Consider the following 25,385-nt stretch of genomic DNA (forward strand, 5'->3'; position numbering starts at 1 on the left):
GCCACAGCCAGGAATGCCAAGGACGGCCAACAGCCACCAGGCAGCTAGAAGAGGCAAGGAAGGATTCTTTCCTACAGCCTTCAAAGGAAGCATGGCCCTGCCAGCACCTTGATTTCAGACTTCTGGCCTCTAGAACTGTGACAGAATAAACTGCTGTTATCAACCATTCAGGTTATGGTCATTTGTTATAGCAGCCCTAGGAAATGAATATGTTCTATATAAAGGTTTTCTCATTTGTAACATGGTGAAAATCATAGTATTTATAAATCATAGGACTTTGTGAACATGATATGAATTAATATATGTAAAATATTTAGAATGGTACCTGCAATAATATCAGCAATCAATAAATCAGTGAGAAAAATAGGGCCACTGAGGTTCATCTAACTGAGATGACACATTTCTAGACTCCCAGCTAAGCGGGGCATGGGTAATTTCACATGTTTGAAGAGGAATTAAGAGATTGAAACAGTCCCTGGATACCCTCTTGATTCCAGGTTCTACTCCTTCATTCCTAATTTCACTGGAGCCACACACACAGACATCCCTTATTACGAGGCCCCCAGATACCAGGTTGTTGGGGCAGGAAGGGGACCCAGGGAGGCCTCGCAGCTCCGCCTCAATTGGCAGGTGGCATCTAAGGTCCCTTTGGCTCTCTGTACTTTACAAGCCTCTTAATGGTCCTGGGCAGTGGGTGACATGAGAAGGATATTACCCTGATTTTATGAGAGGACCAGAGTAATGCAAGGAATCTCTGAAAGCTTTCATCCAAGAGAGAATAGTATTAGGTCTAGGAATCCCATCATTCTCCTGTGTTTCAAAGGATTTCTCGAGCTATGTGATTTTCAGCCAATGTTTAGTGACTGGGCCCATGACTCCTGATTCACAAGTGAGTGCTCTGTGCTCCTGTGGTCGCCCTCACTGCAAGTCCGTCACCTCCAGGGCCTGGACCAGGGGTTAACAGCTCAATACGCTACTTTACTCAGCTGCCCAAACTGCAGCTATAGATTATGAGAAGGTGCAAATTAAAGGTACCAGATGCCTGAGACTAAAAAAAGAAAAAAGGAGATGTGTGTGTGTGTGTGTGTGTGTGTGTGTGTGTGTTGCATTTCAGAAGCTCCTGAAAGCTGTGTAAGTAAAAATAGCACAGATGATGGGTCTAAGACTCAAGTTGGCCACATGTGAGAGGGGCTGCAGGTTGTTGCTTTGGTCCTGGACCAAGTAATCTGGCCATAAAATAATGATGATGATGATGATAATCGTAGTAGAGGTAGTAGAAATAATTCCCCCTTCTGTGTGGAATTTCCAGTTGACAGGGAATTTTTGCCTTCTTTATTTTATTTGTTTCTGATGGCAGTCTTGTAGGAATGCTCTTCAGGAAGACACTGTGATTCCTGGACCTAAGAAGTGACTTGGGTCCCCAAGGTCACACAGTCTAGGAGTAGCAGACCTGAGACAAAATCCAGATGTCCCGACCTCCAACCCTGGCTGAGTAATTAGAATTATAGGACCGAAGAAGGGCAGAGAACGAAAGGCCATTAAAGGCATCTGTCTCTTTCTTAGATAGGGAAACTGAGGCTCAGAGAAATGAAGTAACTTGTGGAAAGTCAGATAACAGCCAGATAATGACAGAGCCAGGATCAGGGCCCAGGTATACTAACAATCCCAATACAGTGTTATTATGCATTTTGTTAATCAGAGTAAAAACCTCCTACCAGAGCTGGGTGAGCCCCTAGGAAGGTATGCATTGTGTACGTGTGAATGCTAGGCATCAAAAACAGTGTGAGGGCCTGAGACATTGCCAGCAGGTCCTTAGAGTCCAGGAATCCCACTGCTACAAGGAAGGATTGCCCATTCACTAGGAGCGCTCTGAGCAGAAAAGGAGAGGGTCTCCGGGGTAGCAGAGTAGGGAAGAAGAAAGAGCTGGCCAGGGAGGGATGGCCTTGAGCTAGGGAAGCAGGCATCCCGCAGGTGGGAAACTGACGGTGCCCAGCATCCCAGTGCTGCAAGGGTAGGGGGTGGGGTGGGCAGAGGGGGATCTGGAAATGTGGATGGGAAGGACTTTATTCTCATTGGTCCCTGAATGGCTTAGACTCTCCACCCAACCCTTTCTGTGACTTCAGAGCCAGCCCATTCACATGCAAATATCCTCTGGGACCGGGAAGCTGAGCCCCAAACTGCTCAGGACAGGAGAATAGCCTGGGGACAGGCAAAAACAAAGCCTTGTTTTGTTCTTCTGCTGTAGAGGCAGCCTGGCTCGAGGTAAGTCACAGTCAGGACTGGAGTGAAAGCAGTGATTAAGTAAGTGCTGAGAGGGAGAAGGGACACGCACTGGGCCAGTGTCGCCAGGCAGTTTCCAGGAATGTCCCAGGCAGTTTCCAGGAATGTGTGAGCTGGTGTGTTCCTCTGCCACCGCCAATGGACCTGCCTCGCCCCAGCCAGAATGTACATCCTCAAATCTTCCCAGGGAAAGCTTTCAATAGAGCTGGAATAGGGACCGGAAGACCTCTGTTCTGGTCCCTGCTCTGCCACTCACGTATGTCACTTTAACCTCCCCAGGCACTGGTGCCCTGAAGCTAGCTTGTATGAGCTCACAAGGGCCAGCTGTCAACTTTTCAGGGGTTTTTGTGCCAATGTTGTTGAATACAGCCACTGCGAAAAATTTAGTTTCGTAAACTTACAATTAAATAAATTATACTAAAAAGAAATAAATTACATAAAAACTCATCACCTCCTAACTACTCTTATCATTTTACTAATATCTCTGCACTTGAGGTTACTAATGTCTAGACTATCTTGAGACGTAAATAGCAGGCTACCTCATTTCTATCTCTTCTCCACCCTCTCAACCCGCCCCAGTCCAGACCCTATTGTTGATCATGGAAAGTACACCACTGCTTAAGCCTCAGTTTTCACAAACGTATTAGGTGGACTTTAATTCTCTCCTCAAAGAGTCAGGAGGTCAAAGGTCACATGGGCAGGAAAGCAGCTGTAAAGTCTACCACTGCCTGTCAGCTTTTAGCAGGGACCCTATTCCCAGGCCCTGGTGACTGGGCTCCCCTTCCCTGATCCCACCCCTACCTCTTTTTGCATCTCCTATCCCTGTCCCTCTTGGTCCAGCCACACTGCCATCCTTGCTGTTCTTTGGACACACTAGGCATTTTCCCACCTTAGGGCCTTTGCACTGGTTATTCTCTCTGATTGATATGCTTTTCCCCAGAAAGCCACACGGCTGACTTCTCAACTTTGTCAAGCCTTTGCTCAAGTGTCATCCTCTCACAAGGACCATCTTGATTAACATACTTCAATAGTAACTCCTACCCCAGCTCACGAAGTCCCTCTTTACCCTGCTCTATTTCATTTCTTTGCCCACCACCTTACTCTTCACTATACAATTAACTTAGTGATTGTATTTAGTGTTTATTGTCTGTTCCCTCCAGTGAAATGTAAGCACCCTCTTGACAGGCATTTCTGTCTTAATTACTATTATATCTCAGGCTCTAGTAAATGTAGGCATTCCATGCATATTTGTTGAATAAATGACTACCCACCCTTCTGTATACTTTTTCTTCTGTGAGCACACCAAAGTAAATTCAAGCCCTGCTTTTTACCAAGGTGTGTCTGAAAGCAGCTTGTGTACACATAAGTGCACAGATTTGCCCAGCAGGGCACCTATTCCCCAAAACACTCTTGCCTGATACTGGCCCACATTCTCTGGCAGTGGAACCCTCCTTTTGTTTTCCATTGTCCCAGAGCCTGTGATGTTTGTGCTTCCTGCATAAAATAAGCTTTTGTCACACTTTTTTGAAGCTCATTTTCACTTCCTGATTCTTCTGAATCGGCTAGAATTGACTTGGGGACATGGTGCCTCTAGAGTGGAAGAATTCCACTAGAGAATATGATCAAAATTCATGAGAAACATTTACCCATTTCTCTTCTTTCAGGGTCAAGGCCTCCTGTCTACTCCCAGAGAAGGAGCAGAGAATGTAGCAGTAGCTGAAGGTCGAGGGCATGTTCGAGTAAACACAGATCACTGCACAGAAATTAGGAGCTGGGGGTCAGAAGAGTCAGGCTTGGCACAGGGCCATGGGAAGAACTTATCTCTCAATTACACAGCAGGATGCAGACTGACCCAGTGAGACCTGGGGAAGGGAGCATCGGGACTGAAGGGCTAGGAGAGGCCAGCCAGTTCAATTTCTGCATTGGGTAGATGGGGAAATTGAGGCCCAGAGCAGACAGGTGACTTGCCCAATATCTCAGCAGGAGCCAGTGGCTGATTTCTAGACCAGAGCCCTTTCCTTTATGCTTACCGCCAAGAATATGTGCTTTTTCCTGTTCTACCCCAAGACTGTGATCACCACTGGAAATAAACACAGACATAGGCCCAGAACTCACAAGGCTAACAGCGTATGTAGTGCAATGCCCTTGAGTTCACCATTAGGACTTGTGTACCACAAACAGATAAATCAAGTGCTTTCCCATCTGTTATAGCTCAGACTCCATTTCCTACTATTTTTGTAAAATATTTTTTCTCTAAGTCAGGAAAAAAGAGAAAGTTCTTTAACAGAATCTAGACAACACAGGGACCCTCAAGGTTCTTCAGTTTTACTAAGTTTTAATAAATTTACTTTATAGCCAAGAAGCACATCAAAATCCCTTGCAGGATTTGTTATGCAAAATCTTTTATGAGAAGGGCCAAATGGAGAGAAAAAAAATCAAGGCTTGGGAGTAAGAAGACCCGGGGTCGAGATCTGGCTTTGCTAATAAAGACTTGGACAAATGCACCTAAGCCCTTGATGCTCAGTATCCTTCCCTGTAAGTTAGGTGTCATCATCCCTGCTCTCCCTCGTCCATGAGAATCGAAGGAGGCAATGGATCTGAAAGTGCTATAAACTTGTGTTATGACAAAGTGAACTCACAGAAGAAGTAAACAACCTCCTGCATTTGATTAGTCCTTCCAGAGTACTTTACCATAACCTGTCTGAAAAGATGAGTGACATGAGCAAGGTTATAGGAAGCCAGTTTGTGGCAGAGTCAGAGCAGATAAGAAAACAGATGCTCATTGAGCATCCAGTGATACTGGCAGGTGCTTTAGTATTCACATCCCTGCCATCATTATCATTATGATAGTACTTACTGAGCTATTACATAGATACTGGAGATATATCAATACAGCATTTACTTTACTTGGCATTCACGATGCGCCCAGGGGATAGGCGATATTGTTAACCCTATTTTACAATAAGAGGTGGAAGCAGGACTCAACTCCGAGTCTGACTGGCTCTAGAGCCTGATCTGCAAACCACTGAGAATGTTTGCCTTTTGCAGTAGTGATTCCACTCACCGCCATCATTTCACTTAAACCTTCACATAACCTGCCAGGAAGGTACTGTATCATAGAATGTCTTTTTTTTTTTTTTTTTTTTTTTTTGGTATCAATGACAAAATCAGTGCTTAGTGAGATAGAGAAGCTTAGGGAACTGCATTGTTAAATTTCTATTTACCCTTCAAGACTTATCTCAAACATCAACTATTTCCCTTAAAGCCTTTCCTGAACACTCAGAGATGACTATCCTACAACTTACATACTGCCTCCTAGCCCTGTGTTACTCTGTTCAGCTTTACCTTATTAATTATATACTTGTCTCATAACACACTACAAAATTGTGAGCTCCGAGAGGGTATGTGCTGTCTTACTCATCTTCATGGGTCCTGTCTTTGGTGCAGTGTCCAACTTATGTTAGGTTTTCAATAGAATTCTTGGACTTCATTCCATAGATAGCAGAGAGCCACTGAAAGGTTTGAGCATGGCATAGTTAAAACAATGTTTAAGAAGATCTCTCTGGACACATGTAGAGGGTGGGCTGGATCGGGAGAAACTGACAGCTGGTAAGATATTTAGGAGGCAATAAACCAGGTGACAGGAATAAGACTTATAACTAAGGGGCTAAACTGGAAAGAATGGAAGAAATGTTGAATATGTCAAAAACATGGGGTTAAGAGGAGAAAAGTGGCATTATATCACATGAACATTTAACAGATGCCAGTTGAGCTATTCAATGAGAGAAATAGAAAAGGGAGGATAAAAACCAAATGCAAGTTTTTATTATCTTTTTTTTTTCCAATGAACAGATGCCTTGAAGTAAACTTGAAAATAGAATGTATGAACCTGCTTTTCCCTTGGTGGTTCTGGTTTCTGAGTACCTTTTTCGGTAATGATATCTCTGGAGCTCCTTACTCAGCACAAGTCTACCATCTCATCTGATGCTTAACCAAAAGAACTATAATTTGTTGCATTTATGGAAAAAAAGCCTCTTCTGGACATCCTACAAGATAGGGCTCTACTATATTAAGAGATTGAGAAAGTTTGACTGTAGACGATATTGGCCTCACATTACAATTACATTACATTACACATAAAAACCTAAGCATCCATAAGATGGGACTCTACTGGCACTTAATATTTTTAAAGGAAGGAAAGACTGAGAGTCTTCAGATATAAATTCTTGTCCCAGTGTGACCCTCGCCAATGAATTGCCCTTCCCTGGGCTTTAGCATGATGTTCATGGAGTGGAACCATGATTCTTGAGGTCTTGATTGCATAGTATATCAGGGTTAGGTGGGCCTTAGAGACTGTCTGGTTCAATTCCTTGTATTTGAGAGAGGAGGAAACAGAGTCCTCTCCACAAGTAGCCTAGTAGAGAATGGCACCAAGAATTTAGGCCTCCTGATTCCCTGGCCAGCATCTGTGCTCTGCCCTTGCCTGCAGCATTAACCAGCTGTGATTCGTATGTCTCATCTATGCACTGCAGGAATCCACACATCGCAGCCACATTCCAAGGAAGCAAATGCTGTCGTGCAGATGTGCATGTGCCTTGAAGAGCAAGGGCTGCGGGAAATCAGGCTGGAGAGGAATTTTCATAAAATGAGAGTATCCGGACCACAGACTTGGGGTCCTGCTCTTCCTCAAGCTACTGATAATGCAGTGTCAGCAGTTCTGTCATCATCACCCTGATGGACCAGGGTGGGAAGGCCAGTCTGTGGACTGGGACTGGGCCGAAAGGATTCTTATGAACTGGTGGGTCCTTTAAACACACTCCCAAGCCTGCCAGGGGAATTTAGTCACAGAGTGGAAAAAACCTCAAAACGGGATATTATCCCATCAAAAGGAAATGAATGATATTCTAAGTTCTTTGGAAAAAGCGCTAGCATGATATATTCGTAAGTTTTCTTTAAATGACACATCACTAAAGCATCCCCGACAGACTGTATTCTCTTAGTGGAGTCTTATGGCCCTGGAATTTTGAGAAGTGGCCATTGTAACATATTATTACCATTTTCTAGCATTATCCTAACTAGAATAATGAGAGTTGATGGGGTCATCTGGAAAGTTCTGGCAAGGAGAATGAGGATTAAAATTCTGGAATTTAAGGGACATTAGGGATCATCTCATCTTACCCCCTCATGGAACAGATGATAAAACAGAAGTTTGGAGAGGGGTGTTGACTTTTCCAAGAGTGACATGGCTGGCACGCTCATGCTTTATTCAGATGAAAAGGGAGGAGCTTTCTTCTCCACCAGTGCCAGGAAAGCCACGTATTCTGGGAGTAAAGGGTTAGGGGGAGAATGCAATTAGAATTTAACTGTATATGGAAGGCTTCTGGGTTTGGGAGTCCAAACCCAGGCTAGAGTACTAGTCTTGCCCCTGAATTGGGAACTTAAGGAACATTCAAGCTCTAATTCCTGCAAGGTAGGACTTTCAGGGGCCCCAAAAAGAATGAGTTAGAAGAGTGAGCTTCTTAGCCATCTTCAACCCAAGCAGCCCTGATTATGTTTTCTACATTAGGATAACTAGAGGACTTGTGAGAAGAAAATGTCACTGGGGAGAAAATATTTGAAAAGCAAAAATAACAGCAAACATGGGACCAGGTGGGTCTCCAGAAGGCCCCGCAGCCTGACATTAAGTGAGTTCTTGAGTCCAGGAGGGGAACTCTGCTCTGCACGTGTGGGCGAGAGCACAAGAACTGTCTCCACATGAGCATTAGTCATCAGCTCACCAGGGTGCAGCATCCTGTGAAGGAAGGTCTGCTCAGGTCCCAAGGCTGTTGGAACCTCTGCAGGGAGGCCAGTGCTAGAGCTGGGATGCCATTCTGGAAGGAAGTAAGCAGTGCAAGCCCAAGCAAAGAAATACCTCTTCTTCTAAAGGAACAGGAAAAATGTGTTTGAATCAGAGAAGCAAGGACTACAGAGCACTTTTTTAGGTAGGCAGTTCAGTCTCTGTGTTGCCTCATTCAGACTGCTTCTTTGCTATGCTCAGAAGTCACAAGCCTGAATTTGGAGCAGAGGGTGTGTTGAAAGATTGTCTTGTTCAGTTCATTTGGGAGTTAGTGGCAAATCTGAGGCTAGAACAGGCATTTCCTAAATCCCAGGCAAGATCCCAGGGCCATGCTGCCCATATCCTTGGGCTTTCAGGAAGGTGTCTCACCACCTTGGATAGAAAACATCAATCAATTTCCAAAATATTCTCCAGCCAGAAAGGCCAAGCTTTAGGTAGAAATGTATTCAGTGTTCTTAATTCAGGGTCAGAAGAAGTCTTCAGATTCTATTGTTGCCTTTGAAAAACACTAATTTGTTTTTCCAAGTGCAAGGTGTGGCTGTTGTCACATCCTTAATCTGCCCTCGCAAAGGAATGAGTTAATTTTTCTATTGTGTGTTTATCATCTTGATAAAGGAGTCCTAACAGGGCCAAACTTGTCTAAATAAGAGGGAAACTTGTGCGAAATGATTGCATATGAATTAAAAGTCAATTCTTAAGTTTCGGAGAGAGAGAATAAAGAGAATAAGTCATTATCATAGCTGAAGAAAAAAACCTGTAATTTCTGTGGTCTTGAGGCCTCAGCTACTAATCAAAGCAAATGTTCCCACTGGCAAAATTTCTAGATAGTTGACGTGTGTGAAAGTAGAGAAAAAGCAGTTGGGAAGTTCATATCTAGTCTTGTATAAGTCTATGCAACTTACTGGTGTATTAAGCCAATGTTTGGTCATTTTCCTTCTGCCAAGTTCACTCTCCAACCCAGATGCTTGCAAGTATCATGGTTATATGGCCAGCATGAACTAGGGGAATGGCCTGGGGGTTCTGCTAATGTAATGTCTTCTATATATAATGCATCTTGGATCCTGGAGTTTGGTTCTGTCAGAGGCCAGATTACTTCCTAGAGACATAAGTGATATGTTTGTCAGAAATTCCAGTTTAGGATGATGAACACTTAGGGTTTGGGTGAATACTCCCTGCTTGATCCTTATGAGTCTGAGAAGTTGGCTTCATTTTTAGTGAGTTTATAAAAGCTCTATGTCAATCTAGACTACCAAGCCACATCATCCTCTTAGAGTAACCGGTTCCGCTTCTTCTCATTTTTTTATCTGTCAATCTTTTATTGTCATTGCTCTTTTCCACCTTAAAATGGCTATTATTCTAGGCTCATCTCTCTTTTTAAGTGACTAGATCTTTTATGTCCTTAAATCCTCACAGTTCCTAGCACAGGACATTCAAAGATGGGGAGTATCGCTAAGGCAAAAGTTCTCAAATGGGAGATTTTGCTCCTCTGGGGATACTGATAACTGCTGGAAACATTTTTGGTTGTCACAACTGGAAGGGGGGTGCTATTGGCATCAAATGACTATAAGCCAGAGATGCTGCTAAAAATCCTATAATTCTCAAAAAACTTTCCTTAGCAAATAATTATCTGGCTCAAAATGTCAATAGTGCTGAAATTGAGAGTCTCTGCCATGAAGCACCAATTTCACAAAGTTTTTAGTCATAGAAACCTTGCTTTAAATGGGATACTTGATGCATACCCAACATATATAATCAGCAATATCCAACATTTAAAGTAAATTTAATCAGGCTAGGGGCTCAGAGCCCCAATTACCAGGCCTCACCTGCCCCAGTGGTCTTGTAAATCCTGCAGTATCCTGGGGCTCAGTGGAGCACAGCCTCTGAGCAGTTTGGTGCAGCCAAAAGAGCATGGAATTTAAGGTCACCAGACGTGGGTTTGGTATCTTGATCACTTACTAGCTATGTAGCTTTGGATGAGTTGCTTCACCTTCTTGGGTTCATTTCTTTGCCCATAAATGAGTTAGTAGTACCTGTCTCATAGGATTGTTTTAAAGGTTGAATGAGATTATAAGTGTAAAAATCCCTTGTAAACTCACTTCTTTGCTGTTGATCAAACATTCTGGTTAACACAAATAACTCTTGTTGAAATACCATCTATGAAAAAATGAGGCTATACTGATACCAAAAATATAGGAAGTTGACTCTAGAGTGGTTTGATGAGAACTTCTTCCAGGAAGTCACACAGAGGTTATAAAGTAGGTTCTTAGGTCTCTCTATCTTTTTGAACCAGACACAATCTTAACAAGCTTGATCTCTTAAAAGCACTATAACTTTTCTTACCCCCACTTTTAAAGAACAGCTTCCCATCCATGCCATTCTATGTTCCTCCCTAAAATCCAGGAAATATTGTTTTGATGTTGTAATCATTTCCTGCTCCTCTTTCATTTGTTTTTTACATCCACCTCTGTAGTGACCTCCTACCTTGCCCATACCCTTTGCTGATAAAATCCAAACTCTTATTATCACATCCAAGTTCCTTGAGAATCTTACCCCAACTCAACCTTCCAACCTCACCTCCGGCTGTCCACTACTGTATACTCTACCCTCCCAAACACTTGGTCATTACCTAGGAAACTGGGCAGTGCTTTCTAATGCTTCAGCCTTGGATATAATAGTAGCTTACTCTAATTAATACTTACTCTGGGGTCTTTGCTCTTTTCTGATTGTTGAATTAAAGGTGATGTAGAAGAGAAAAACACTGAAGAATATGAGAACAGAAAAGAAAAGGGAAGGCTGCCTTTGGCTGAATCACACTTTGCCGGTTTCTTTTTCCCTCAAGGTCTTCTGGTCTGCCTACTCAGCCTATACCTAGCATACTACCCTCAACCTTCATTCAGCAGGTTATAACACTGAATGTCTCCCTTACTGGACTGCCATCCTGGTGGTAAGTACAGCATCTATGTCATCTAGGCTCCTCTAAGTCCCAGAAGATTCTCCAGTAGAAAACCTGGCCCAGTGAGGGAACATCGGGGGTCTCACCTTCACATAGTCGTATTCACAAAGGTAGGAGGATTCCAAGTTGAAGTGCATGAAGTAAAGCTTGATCCGAAATCCCTCTGGGACAGTAATGTTCCACGTTACCTCTGAATCACTTGGATAGGAGTCTGGATAACCAGGAGATTGGATCTGGCCAAACATATTGTTAAGCTCCACGACATGGGCCGAAGCCTTCAACAAGGAGAAGCACAGAGCATGAGAGAGAAGGAGCCACCTGAAAGACATGAATGATTTACTTACATTCACAGACACTTCTCCTTACCATTTAACTAAACTGACAGACAGGAGACCAAGTACCCAGTGTATCTCTTCCATGACCTGCTGTAATTACTTTTCCCTTATGGACCTTGCTTTCTTGGTCTATCATACTGGAAGATGGTAACCTTATTTCTAGGGTTTTTTCCTAGTTGTACTCTTTCAAAGATTTGAGGGAGTTCCCATCATGGCTCGGTGGTAACAAATCTGACTAGCATTCATGAGGATGTGGGTTTGATCCCTGACCTTTCTCAGTGGGTTAAGGATCCGGCATTGTCCTGAGCTGTAGTGGAGGTAGCAGATGTGGCTTGGATCCCACATTGATGTAGCTGTCGTGTAGGCCAGCAGCTGTAGTTCTAATTCTGCCTCTAGCCTGGGAACATCCATATGTTGAGAGTGCAGCCCTAAAAGGACCGAAAAAAAAAATTTGATAATAGTATTAAACTTCTCCAGAAAAACACCATACTTGAGACTCTCATGCATTATCATTTTTTTTTTTGTTAAAAATGTATAGTTTATGGAGTTCCCATCGTGGTGCAGCAGAAACAAATCTGACTAGGGACCATGAGGTTGCAGGTTCAATCCCTGGCCTCACTCAGTGGGTAAAGGATCTGGTGTTGCCACAAGCTATGGTGTAGTTTACAGACCTGGCTTGGATCTGGCACTGCTGTGGCTATGGCGTAGGCTAGCAGCTGTAGCTCCAATTCAACCCATAGCCTTGGAACTTCCATATGCTGCAAATGCACCCCTAAAAAGAAAAAAAAAATGTGTATTTCATAACTAGGTAAAAGTTGATATCATTTCTTCACCTCAGCTTCATTTAAGAATCATAACTACTACATATAAAATAGCTAAGCAACAAGTACCTACTTGCATAGCACAGGAAATTCTATTCAATATTCTGTAATAACTTATGAGAAAAGAATCTGAAAAAGATACCACCTCACACCAGTCAGAATGGCCATCATTAATAAATCCACAAATAACAAGTGCTAGAGGGGCTGTGGAGAAAAGGGAACCCTCCTGCACCGTTGGTGGGAATGTAAACTGGTACAGCCACTATGGAGAACAGTTTGGAGATACCTTAGAAATCTATACATAGAACTTCCATATGACCCGCAATCCCACTCTTGGGCATCTATCCGGACAAAACTCTACTTAAAAGAGACACATGCACCCGCATGTTCATTGCAGCACTATTCACAATAGCCAGGACATGGAAACAACCCAAATGTACATCGAAAGATGATTGGATTCGGAAGATGGGGTATATATACACAATGGAATACTACTCAGCCATAAAAAAGAATGACATAATGCCATTTGCAGCAACATGGATGGAACTAGAGAATCTCATACTGAGTGAAATGAACCAGAAAGACAAAGACAAATACCATATGATATCACTTATAACTGGAATCTAATATCCAGCACAAATGAACATCTCCTCAGAAAAGAAAATCATGGACTTGGAGAAAAGACTTGTGGCTGCCTGATGGGAGGGGGAGGGAGTGGGAAGGATCGGGAGCTTGGGCTTATCAGACACAACTTAGAATAGATTTACAAGGAGATCCTGATGAATAGCATTGAGAACTTTGTCTGGATACTCATGTTGTAACAGAACAAAGGGTGGGGAAAAAAAATGTAATGTATACATGTAAGGATAACTTGATCCCCTTGCTGTACAGTGGGAAAGTAAAAAAAAAAAAACGCCTTTAAAAAAAAAAAAGAACCGAAAAAGAATAGATTTATATATACATATAGCTGAATCACTTTGTTGTACACCTGAAACCAACACAAGACTGTAAATCAACCACACTCCAATGTAAAATAAACATTAATAAAATTTAAAGAAAGGATCATAAACTCTTGATTTACTTTTCTAAAAAAAAATTAACAGTAACATGCTAATATTGAGATAAGACTTATACTGGGAGTTCCTGCGGTGGCTCAGCGGAAACAAATCTGACTAGCATCCATGAAGACGCAGGTTTGATCCCCGGCCTCACTCAGTGGGTTAAGGATCAGGCGTAGCCATGAGCTGTGGTGTAGGCTGCAGATGAGGCTCGAATCTGTCATTGCTGTGGCTGTGGCATAGCCTGGCAGCTGCAGCTCCAATTCCATCCGCAGCCTGGGAACCTCCATAGGCCACAGGTGCAGCCCTAAAAAGGCAAACAAAACAAAACAAAACAAAACTTATACTCAATAATGGAACCTGCGGTAACTTAAACAAACAAGAAGTTGTAACATTTTGAACTAAGTAAGAAAGAGCAAAACAAATTTTTTTCTTAGTATTCTTATAAAATAATCAAAACCTATAATTTATTTCCAGCTGTCAGAATAAGAGATAATGGACAGTTAAAAGAGTTGCCTAAGGGGCATGAGAAATTCAATAAAACTTATAGAACACACCCAAAGTGGCTGATGCAATGAGTCAGAATGTCCAAGGTTTGTCACAATTCTAATGGTAAATATACACCACACCAAGGTATCTAAGAGATTGCTCTCCCTGCAAGACTCAAGGACCTTGAACTCAAATGTTTCAAACCTGGCTCACCAACTTCTCCCCTAAACCCTCTTTCCTGTATTTTGGAAATCACTCTGCTTCTCTTTAGTCAGTTCTTTTAAATATTCTTATCTGGACTATTGCTATTGCATCCTAACTGATCTCTCTGGGCCCCAGCTCATACTATTCGGCAATCATCCACCAAATTTGATTTTCTCAAATACAGATGTGTCCATGCTGTTGCACTGTGCCTGCAGGGTAAGGCATCTGCTACCAGGATGGCTGATGAGTCCTTTTTGATCTAGCGCTGATTTGCCTGTCCAGCTTAATCTCAGTACCAGCCAAGATCTGGCATATCATTCTGGGAGCATGCCATAACCATCTGGGCTTCAGTCCCATTGCACACACCTTGCTCGTTCCTCACCTGGTTGTCTTATTTATCTTCCACCATCCAGCTCAAAGTTTCTTAGGATGCCACAGAGTATTCTTCTCTCTAGATTCCAGCTCCCTGCATGTGCTTCCAATTACAGCATGTATCACTCTGCAGTGCTTTAGACACAGCCTTGAAGATAGGTGTAATTGGGTTCAAATCCCAATTCTTCTGCTTACTGGCTGTGAAATCTTGAGTAATTAGTTTCTGAGCTCCAGTTTTCTCAAATATAAAATATGGATTATAATCTTTAGTTTACAGAGCTCACATGAACATTAGAGATTATGTATGTAAGGATTTAATACAGAACTTGGTATATAACAGATGATAAGTGAATGAATGAATGAATGAATGAAAGCATGAAAGTGGGGCCAGGGTCCTATATAGCCTAAAAGGTAAGTTCTAAAAATTATACCTGCATTTTAAGATTAATAGGTATAATTTGACTAATCAAGAAATTGTTTCTTCCCTACCTGTCCCACCCCACCCAGTAAACGGATGCATTTATGTATATGTAGGCATACATGTGAATTTTTGAGTGCGTAAACACAATGATATAAGTACAATGAGATTACCTAGTTGTCTCATAATATTTACATAAAAGATAAATATAAGTGCAAAAAGGTCTGGAAGGGTATCAGCAGAGTATTAACACTGGTTATCTATGAAGTGATAAGTGTTTTTTTTTTTTTTTTTTTTTTTTTTTTTTTTTTTTTTTTTTTTTTTTTTTTTTTTTTTTTTTTTTTTTTTTTTGTTTTGTTTTCTTGGCTCCCGCATATGGAGTTCCAGGCTATTGAATCGAGCTGTAGCACGGCTACACCAGAGCACAGCAACGGGATCGAGGGTCTGGACTACACAGCTCACAACACGATCGTTAACACTGAGCAGGCAACCGAACCTCATGTTCTAGTCGATTCGTTAACACTCGCACACAATCGTATATGTTTTTAAATTTACTTTTGTGTCTATAAAATGTTTAAATGTACCTAGAAGGACCTTGTGTTATTTTTCTCATTTTAAAAAATAAAGGTATTTAAATTTTTCCAAGGGCCCTGCAATAGCAACGTGTGAGATGCAACTAAGGAAACAGTGTTTCCATCCAATTGCCAGGGTCAATATTTTTATAAGCCAATCTGTGGAGGGAGGGCCTCTATGGAAGAGAAAAGGGAAGGCCTAGGTCCGAGCTCTCTCCTGAATTAGTGGGACCACTGAGTCTAGAAACTCTGGCTTGAGGGCGCAGGCAGCCCCACTTTCAAGAGCGAAAATATGTTGATGATACTGGGGATGGGAATTCTGGTTCAGTTGCACTTGGGGTGGGGAGAGCACTGGGATTGGGTTGGAAGAGCTGGATTCAAGTACAGATTTTGACTTTACTTATCTGACCCAGCTTGGGGAAAGTCATGTAAAGTCTCCTTCTCAGTTTCTTCTCATTCATTAAGTGGTGATAATAATGACATCTTCTTGGGGCAGCTATCAGAGTAAAGGAGGATCGAAAATAAGTTCTCTGTTAACTGTCCAGCCCTAGGCAAACATTAGCTATGATTACTCCATCATGCTGCTTTCTAAAAAGCAAGGGTTAGAAATGAGCTTTGGATCCCAAACTGGACTTCCCTGAAATAGAAACACCCAGATTATGCAAGGTTGAAAGGTCGACTTTCTCCATGTCTACCTTTTCCAGACCTCATGGAGGAGACTCTGAACTTACTCATGCTGGTTCTGTCAAGGGCTAGCCCAGGCTGACAGCCCCCATCTATCGTTAGAGGCCTAGGGCCACGTGTAGTAGGCAACTGGTCAGCGTGGGAGGAAGGTCTGTGAAGCTCCCTGTTCTATTTTGTTTGCATCTCAAAACAGTTTCAAACATATGAAACAAAACTCTCTTTTCACATAATAAGCCTGAGCATATGCTTGCTTACTTGCTTTCGGGGCTGCAAATTAAAGAATGTTAAGTGGCGGCTTTCATTTCCCATCACACTCTCTGAAGGTTTTTGGCTTCTTATCCACCAGGCACAGGCTGTACAAATTCCGACACCTGCTATCTATTCTTCGACTAATCAAAAAGTTTAGTTACAATTGCTTGAAATGTCAAAAGCAATATATAAAGCCAGGATTTATAAACTCTACTGTAGGAGCAGGCTCTCAGGAATGCATAAAAATTCCGGCATATATCCATGGCTGTGGAATGAGTAGCACTTTCCATTCACTCCTCATTTCAACCAATGCTATACCAAGATGGTTTGTGGGTAGAGGAGTTGTAAAGGACTGCGTCGATCTCTTTGAAACACCCTTTTTTGACAGATGACGAAAAGGACACCCCAAGAGGTGACATGTCATGTCCAATGCCATATGGTGAATGAGCTTCAACAGAAGAAGGGAATAACAAAAGCTCACAGAAGAAGCTGGGTCCATGCCCATATCATGCCCAGGCATCTGGCCAAAGCAATTAATCCTGTGAAAAATAATTCAGAAACCCATGGCTTTATGTGAAAATTAAAAAAAAAAAAAAAAAAAAAAAACTAACGCCAAAGCCCCTCCCTAACAGGTTTTAGTTTAATTAGTTGGAATGAGGCCTGGTCACTGGCATTTTTTAAAGCACCATAGATGGTTCTAATGGGTAGCTCGGGTTGAGAGCCGCTGGCATAGGATAGGATAAATACTTTGTTAAGAGTCTGGCAGAATATGATAGAAAAATACCCGGAACTTGGAGCCCAAAGATCCAAATTTGGGTCTGGGCTTTTTTGGAATCATCATTGTGGCTTTTGGGAAATTGCTTAACTCTTTTATCCTCACTTCTCCCAAAATCCTTACCTCATTCAAAATCTGAAGACCAGATGAAACAGTGCCTGTGAAGTGCTTTGCAAACTCTGAAGTACTGTGTCTATAGGAGGCAAGGCCTTTTAGAGACTTCTAGTGGGACAATTCTGCAGTAGTAGTTTTGCTATTGAACAACTGAGTTCAACTCAGCTGAAATTTATTGAATACCTAACAGGAAACAAACGTTATACTAGGCGCTAGGCGTACAAAGATGAACAAGATATAGATCCTATTCCTTAGGGAACGCTCATGCTTGGAAAAGGAGGTGGACATTTCAACAAGGAGATATTAAGTGATGTAGCTCCCAAGGACAGAAACAGCACTAAAGAGAAATGCTGACTCTGAGGATTCAGGGCAGGGAAGAGGAGGTGATGTTTGAGCCAGCTTGAACAAGCAGGTCCTCTAGAAATAGGGGAAATAAGAGGCAGGGCTCTTCTAGGTTAAGCCATGAGCACAAAAAGATACAGAACTGATCATCTGCCCCATAGTTTGGTATGGCTGGGGCCCTGGGTGGCAGGGTGAGGTTTGAATAGTGGACAGATCAATGGAATTGTCATTCCACACAGACTGGCATAAATCTCACCTCTTTTAGGAGAAAGGAAAAGGAAGTTAAATGGCAGGTTTAAAATTACAATGGATTTAAAAGTAAGGGAATGATTGGTTAACCTTCAAGACCAAATTATCTCTTTGAAACACAGGTAATCTGAGTTCAAAGAGTTAACACAGCGTGAAGCCCCTCTTTGGCCCCAGACCCTGAAAAGTTGCTAGGTGACTTTGCGGAAGAGAAACAAATAGAAACCCTTTCCCAATTGAGAAGAAAATTAATGGGAAAAGAGGTGTTTCAGGGACTTAACACATCTGCAGGGTGATTTTCTTCTTCCTTTTTTATACTTTTAACACTATTAACACTTGCAAATAGTAAAAGTAATTATGGAGGTGGTTGGGTTTTGACACTTGGAGAGAAAAACTTGAAAGGAGTGTCTGGTAACAAGCATGAAGTAACTCTAAATATAGGCTGAGAATAGGAAATGTTAAAGAGCTTGGAAACAATTAGAATTTAAAGTCCTACGTTCAGAATTCCAAAGACCTTTTTTCTTTTTTAAATTTGCAATATCCCTTTAAGAGCTATTTGGTCCAATTCATAGCCTGATCCATGACACCAGGGGCCTCTGATTTCACTGAGAAATACAGAAATTTATAGGGGACTGTAAAATGGGGAGAGATTTTTAGTTTTCTAAATTGAGGTTTTTAACTAGGAAACTTCTGAAGGTTTAAGAAACCACAGAGCCGAGCTGTGGGAAGCTGGTTTCTTTTCCGGTCAGAACAAATAAACACACAAACACATATCTAATTCACAAAGTGTTGGAAGAGATAGACCAATGGTCTTTGCAAAGAAGGAAAACAAAAACTCAGCCTTGTGGACAACAGGAGGAAAGTCACATTGGCCAGCAGACAGCACCCTATGCTGGCAGAGGGAGAAATCTGAGCTCCAGCGGCGTCGGGCGGCATTTGCACACAGTCTACCGTTTCAAGTTGCATGTCTCTGGAGTCCTAGCGAAGGCCCCAGCCCGTCTCCCTTCTCAGAGCCCCAAGGATTAATGAGAAGCCCCTGTACTACCCGCTGGACAGGCAGGTGAGTCTGCCCAGATTCAAGGTCAGACCCTCCAGGGCTACTTGGCACCTGGTCCCTGGGAAAGGACCCCAGTGCCTCCTCCAGCTCTGCCACTCACCTCATTTTCCTGCCTTGGGTGCTCCTGGCTGCCTGGTCCCCCCGGCCTGACTTGTCTGCAAGCTCGTCCCGGGTGTGGTGTCAGCGATGCCTTATCTTTGTTCTGAGGTCCCTGTGTGTCTCTGGAATTGGCTGGCATTCTCCATTCAGGTCACGCCTTCCCCTGCCTGCAACAGATCCCCTCTCCCCCTCTCTCTCTCTCTGCCTTTCCCTCCCTCTCTCTCTCTCTCTCTCTCTCTCTCCTCTGACTGGCTTACACACACTCAGAGGAACCTGACAAACAGAATCTGTCTTCTTCCTTAAAAGATCTGCTCCTCCAATTCCCTCCTTCATCCTGTGTGGTTGCTTCCAGACACTGAGGAGAATAACTGAGCACTCAAATAGGTATTGGTATCACGTGTGTGTGTGTGTGTGTGTGTGTGTGTGTGTGTGTGTGTGTGTGTGTGTGGAGAGGGTGGAGAGGAACACCACCAGTCTGATCTCTCCCCAGTTTCCCCTGCCAAATGCCTATAGTTTTCTGCTCTTCTTCAGTACACCAGCAAAAGGAGACCAATTAAACAGGAAGAATCAACTAAGAAGGTTTTTTTTTTTTTGAGAGTTAAGTTTTATTTGGGGGTGAAATTAGGACTTAAGCCCAGGAGACAGCATCTTGGGTACCCCTGAGAAACCACTCCCAAGAAAGTAATTCTAATACCTACACCAGGAAAGAAAAAAGATCCAAATCCCAAAGCTTGTCTGTCTGCAAACAACTACAGGCTTTCCTGTGAACCACTGCTGGCCCTGTGTGTGAGGAAGCAGCCAGTCCTGTAGTTGGCTAGTTGTTCTTTGCCATTAGAAGCAAAGCTTGTGCTGTTTACCAACTCAGAGTGTGCAGAGGCCTGATACAGTCTGCACCCAGAAAGCCCCACATCTGTGGTTGTTGAAAGACCTAGATCTGTATACATGTCTAGACCCAGGGTTTGTGGCGAAAGCAGCATCAGATCTAAGCCAAGCCGAATAAGAAGAAAATTCCTTTCTCCACAACAATGACCACCAGTCCTGAATAGGGAGAGAGATGTCTGGGTGTGAAAAATAGATTTTACTGAGAACCTTTTCTGTGCTAGGCACAGGGCTAGGTACACGTGTCATCTCAATTACTGTCACAGACTTTGAGAGGCCATGCTGTTATTCTCATCTTACAAATGAGAAAACTGAGGCTCAGAGAGGTTATAAAACTTGCCTAGATAATCCAGCCTTTATTACTCCTTACTAGTACCACAGTTAATGGTTAACATTTACTGAGCATCTGTGTCTGTTCTAGGAATGTATTAGCTCCTTTCAATCACCTTTTTTTTTTTTTTCCTGCTTTTTAGGGCTTCATCCACTGCATATGGAAGTTCCCAGGCTAGGGGTCAAATCAGAGCTACAGCTGCCGGCCTACACCCCAGCAACAGCAATGCCAGATCGAGCCATACGTATCTGCAACCTACACCACAGCTCATGGCAACACCAGATCCTTAACCCACTGAGCGAGGCCAGGGATCAAACCCACATCCTCATGGTTCCTAGTTGGGTTCATTAACCACTGAGCCATGAAGGGAACTCCCCTTTTCAATCATCTTTATATTTTGTATAGGTGGGTAGTAGTATTATTCCCATTTTCCAGTTACGGAAACATCCCAAAGCATTTAAGTAATTTATCTGAGGTCGTACAGTTGGACAGTGATTGGGAAGAATTTGAGCCCTTAGCTGCTATATTGAACTGATTCTCACTAACATGTTATAGTGCACATGACATTTCAAATACACACCCTATTCACAGAGCAACTCAATTTGAGGCATTTTTAAAAGAGTATTAAACTACAGTTAGAACTGAGCTATAATCTTTCCTTTCTATACAAGCTAGCTGTGCACTTTGGGCCCAAGAGTTAACATGGCTGATTCTGGTTCCTCATCTGGAAAATGAAGGTTGCTAGGAGACTTAAAGAAGACTATCTTTGTGCTGTTTTAGCTGTTCAGGGTACCCAAGCGAGGGCTCCCACCCATTCTAACCAAGGTGGTAAACGCATGCACTCCCCACCCTCTGATGACGTTGTTTTGGCACATTTTGGGTAACAGTGCCTTGAAATTCTCCTTGCTCCATTTTCTCTATTTTAACACTCTTAAAGGTCAACTTTGCTAAGTTGGGCATTATTAAGAGGCTGTGGTTGATACTGTGAGTACAAGTACATGAGGTGAGAGACCATGTTTGAACCCAGGTACTGTTTTAGCAAAGTACTGCTTTCTGTCTTAAGCAGAAAGGAAAAAATCTTCTTCAAAGTCACATTAAGAAGACTCACAGGCTCCTCAGACATCAAATAACTCTCACACAACAACATTTTAATGACTTAAGTGTAAATGAATCAGAAACACATGGACTACATTTCCCTTGGAATACACAAGGGTTTGAAAACCAAAGGGGAAGGAACTTGGCAAGATGCACATTGCGCCATGCAGAGGGCCCTGCCCACTAAAGACATTCCCTCTGTTAATGCTGCAGCTGAGCTGGCCCTCTCCTAATTTAGGGCACATTCAGTGAAATTCAGTTGTTTGTTCTGGGCACAGAGGGAAGAGCTCGGGAGGGAAAGCCATCAGCTTCCCTTTGTCAAGTGTCATAGAGCAACTGAGCCTCCCAGAATAATTTCCTGGCCATGTTTTTTTTAAGGCTGCCAGTGCTCAATGGGAGGCATTTGAAATATGTTCTGAGCCAAAGTTCTGCCAATATACAGCAGATCCGATATGTGCTTCCCTGGGAGTCAGCCAAGGCTCAGATGGAATCTGCATGAAAACGGTTAACTATGTGGCTCAGGACAGATCTAGCTGGGATTTAGGGCAGTTTCCCATCATGTCAGGCCACACTGGTGATACTGTTCTGACCTTTTGACAAAAATGTCCTGGGGTGTCATGAATAGATCATGGGGAGTGGGAGGAATGGAAAAGACAGTGGTCTAGGAATAAACTCAACATGGGTAGGCTAACCTTGGGCAAGTCACCTACTTTCTCTGCTGGAGGAGGGGAAGGAGGGACATCAGTTTGCTCTACTTTAAAATCATGAAATCAAGGGATTGGACCCCACTGAGATCATGGAGAGCGTGGGGACTAAGGAATGCTATTGCAGTGGAGGTGGTGAGGTGAATTGCTAATGACCATAAAGAGAGGCAGGGAGGCCAAGGAGGCATCTAATCTTGATACTTGCTTTATCTGTGGTCATAAGAGTACAGTACTCAGGATTTGAATTTTAAGATAATTTCAAAGAAGATTCCACTAGTTATTTTTAAATGATGAAAAGGTTAATATATGCATATAAGGAACAAACAGTATGTCAGTTGGAATCACAGAACTATAAAATGACAGATGTGGGCCCAACACCTCACTGATATTCAGAGAAAGGGATCAGAAAGCAACTACTAAGAGAATAAATACTATGGCATTCCTATGACTAGGACCAGGCTTGGTTTACACGTTCTACTGAAATATTTATTATATGCAACTCCTGAGCTGAGACTTTCTGGAATTCCATGAATGCATTGGAAAATGTAAAATATTTGAGTAGTGAGTTTTTGTTGGTGAAGCCTGAAATCCAGGCTTCCTATAGAATATCTAGGAACTGATAAATATCCCCAAAGATCACACCTTAGAATTAAATTTTGGGTTATTCAACACATTGACTGACAGCATGCTGGAAACACTTTGGAATCTATCAATCATTAGAATAATGTTTGAAAGTAAAAAAAATCAGTGCCTGAGCTTCATCTCAGAAGATTCAAATTCAAAGGGGTAGGGCTCCTGAATCTATAATTTTAAAAGTTCCCATGGCACAATTTTGCCATTTTGGGTACATAAGATGGTGCATCTGAGATTTGGTAAAATATTCTTAGTATCTGCTATCTACTTTCATATAAATTATTATATGTAATATTTATGTGTATTTTCATATACATTCTCACACGTGTGTTTGCAGATGAGGACACTGAGGTTCAGAGAGACTGTGTGCTCCCACAAGAGGATAATTGACAGCTAGAGCCCAGGACTCCAGACCCTAATTGCACGGCTCTTTCCTCTCATCTGCAGACCTCTAATACTGCCTATGGACTTCGAGCATCTCTGAGCCATGCTATATGATTTCAGGGAAGAGAAAAATAATTTTTATGCAAAAAATAAGTTATTAAGCTCTATTATGGGCTGATTTGTGTACCTCCAAAATTCATACGAAGCCATAACCCCCAGTAGCTCAGAATGTGGCCATTCGGAGACAAGACGTTTAAAGAGGCGGTAAGTTAAAAGGAGGTTATTAGGGTGGGACCTAATCCAATATGACTGGTGTCCTTATAAGAGGAGGAGATTAAGACACTGACAATATAGAGGGGTTGGACCATGTGAGGACATAGCAAGAAAGTGGCCATCTGTGAGTCAAGGAGAGAGGCCTCAAAAGAACAACCTCAATCATGAACTTCTTTACAACACCTACCAGCACCTTGATCTTGAACTTCTAATCTCCTAAACTGTGTGAAAATACATTTCCGCTCTTTAAGCTACCTAGTCTGTAGTACTTTGTTATGGCAGACCTAGTAAACTACTGCAGGCTCTCTTAAAGAAGTTCTCCCAAACGTGAGTGCATACCATCAGTGCTGTCAAGCTGATTTTAAGCACCAAACACACAGAATTAATAAATACTGGGTCAGGGGGTTGCCATTGTGGCTCAGTGGAAAAGAATCTGACTAGTATCCACGAGGACACAGGTTTGATCCCTGGCCTCGCTCAGTGGGTTAAGGATACAGCGTTGCCATAAGCTATGGTGCAGGCTGCAGATGCAGCTCAGATCTGGCGTTGCTGTGGCTGTGGTGTAGGCCCCTATCCTGGGAACCTCCATATGCCCCGGGTGGGGCCCTAAAAAGACAAAAACAAACAAATAAATAAATGTGTCAGCTAAGGTTCTGTTTGGTAGGTAATAAGAGAAACCTTGACTAGTGTTAAAAGATTTTATTTTCTTCACACAACAAGAAATGAGGCAGTAGATGGGTCTGGGGACATTTTCTTTTTTTCTGTTCTGCCATTCTTAGGAGGGGTGAAATGTAAGGAAAAAGTTTGGGGGTTCTTAAGTACTTCAGACATAGATCATCTGTTATGGGCTAAATTATTCTCTCCTACCCCAAATTTATATGTTGAAATCTTAACTCTAGTATCTCAACATATGACTGTATTTGAAGAGCTTTAAAGAGATGATTAATTTAAAATGGGACTGTTAGAGTAGCCCTAATCCAGTAATGAAAAGCAAAGATTAGGACACAGACAATACAGCAGGGAGACCATGTAGGAACCCGGTAAGAAAGTGGCCATCTACAAGCCCAGGATACAGGGGGTTTCAAAGGAAACCCAACCTCCAACACCTTGATCTTAGACTTCTAGCCTCCAGAACTGTGACAAAATAAATTTCTACCACTTAAGTGACCTAGCCTGTGGTATTTTGTTATTGCAGCCCTAGAAAGCTAATATACCATCCACATCTCCCTTTCCTTTGCTCACCTAAGTCCATTTGATATCAATTATAATTGCTATTGACTCCAATTAGTTCCTCAGATGCTAAGACCACATGGACCAAGAATATACAACCACAGGATAAGATTAATTAGGCCATAAGAAGTAAATGGATGGTGGGGGTCAGACCATGTGAGAGGCAGAATTCAGATCATGGAGGAAAGTTTATCACTTTCCTAACTCCCTACTGCTGTTTGATGACTGCTACTTTTTCTCTTTCCTTCCAAATGCCCCTGTTTTTCTATCATTCTGGAATACTATACTGATCTTAGTATACTACTATCCCTTTCCAATCTCTTGGTCCCATCTCCTATTCCTTTCATTAGGAACTTAGGCATGTGGCACCACTGCTTACCTCTCCTTCTCAATTCCTCCTGATATCATGAGTGACCTAGGCTCTTGTTCCTTGATCTCCTCCACTCAATGATGACCCATGTACTGTAAGAATAGCCATGTCCACCTCTGAAATCTCAACATGTAACACCCCATTCTCTGACAACCATCTCCTATCTTTCTAAGTCTTTCACTCCATCAATAACCCTAGACTTCAACTGCATCAAGACATCCAGTCCTTAGACACCACTCCATTTCCAGTCTATCAAATCCTCTTGGCTTTACATCTTTTCTGAATCCCACAACCAGTCATCAGCATTCTTTTGTGGATTCTTCTTTCTGTACCAGTTTCTTGACTCTCTCCTTACTTAAGAGGAATGATTCTTCATCTTTCTGGTGGATCACTGAGAATCTAAGGAAAGCTAGCTTCCTTCTGTCTGGAATATCCCCAGGAAAGCTACATAATTCACTCCCTCACTCCTTCAATTCTTTCTAAAAATACTGCCTTCTCAGTGAGGTCCTTTCTGGCTTTTCCACTCTTCTATTCCAACCACTAGTTGCTCTCCCCACTTCTCATTTCATTTGTCTTCATGGC

At 42.5% G+C, this 25,385-nt stretch overlaps 1 protein-coding gene and 1 long non-coding RNA gene across 12 annotated transcripts in view; one reads left to right on the forward strand and one right to left on the reverse strand.

Annotated features, from left to right (window-relative positions):
- Positions 1 to 19,262, reverse strand: part of MASP1 (mannan binding lectin serine peptidase 1) — an 89,972-nt gene extending 70,710 nt beyond the window's left edge. For 7 of the 11 annotated variants that reach the window (XR_002337460.1, XR_001304500.2, XR_002337459.1 and 4 more), the window contains exons 1-2: positions 18,906 to 19,262; positions 11,156 to 11,387 (exon numbers count right to left, since the gene is read on the reverse strand). Coding sequence is in view for 6 of the 11 variants with exons in the window: in XM_005657110.3 (XP_005657167.1) it covers positions 11,156 to 11,387; positions 18,906 to 18,910 (237 nt within the window). In the remaining 5 variants the exon portion in view is untranslated. 11 annotated transcript variants of the gene reach the window in all.
- Positions 16,927 to 23,453, forward strand: LOC110256383. The gene is made up of 2 exons (XR_002337795.1): positions 16,927 to 18,808; positions 22,884 to 23,453. It is a non-coding gene; the product is annotated as an uncharacterized LOC110256383 (long non-coding RNA).

This window comes from Sus scrofa, chromosome 13 (genome assembly GCF_000003025.6).
Source record: "Sus scrofa isolate TJ Tabasco breed Duroc chromosome 13, Sscrofa11.1, whole genome shotgun sequence".
Lineage (NCBI taxonomy): Eukaryota > Metazoa > Chordata > Mammalia > Artiodactyla > Suidae > Sus > Sus scrofa.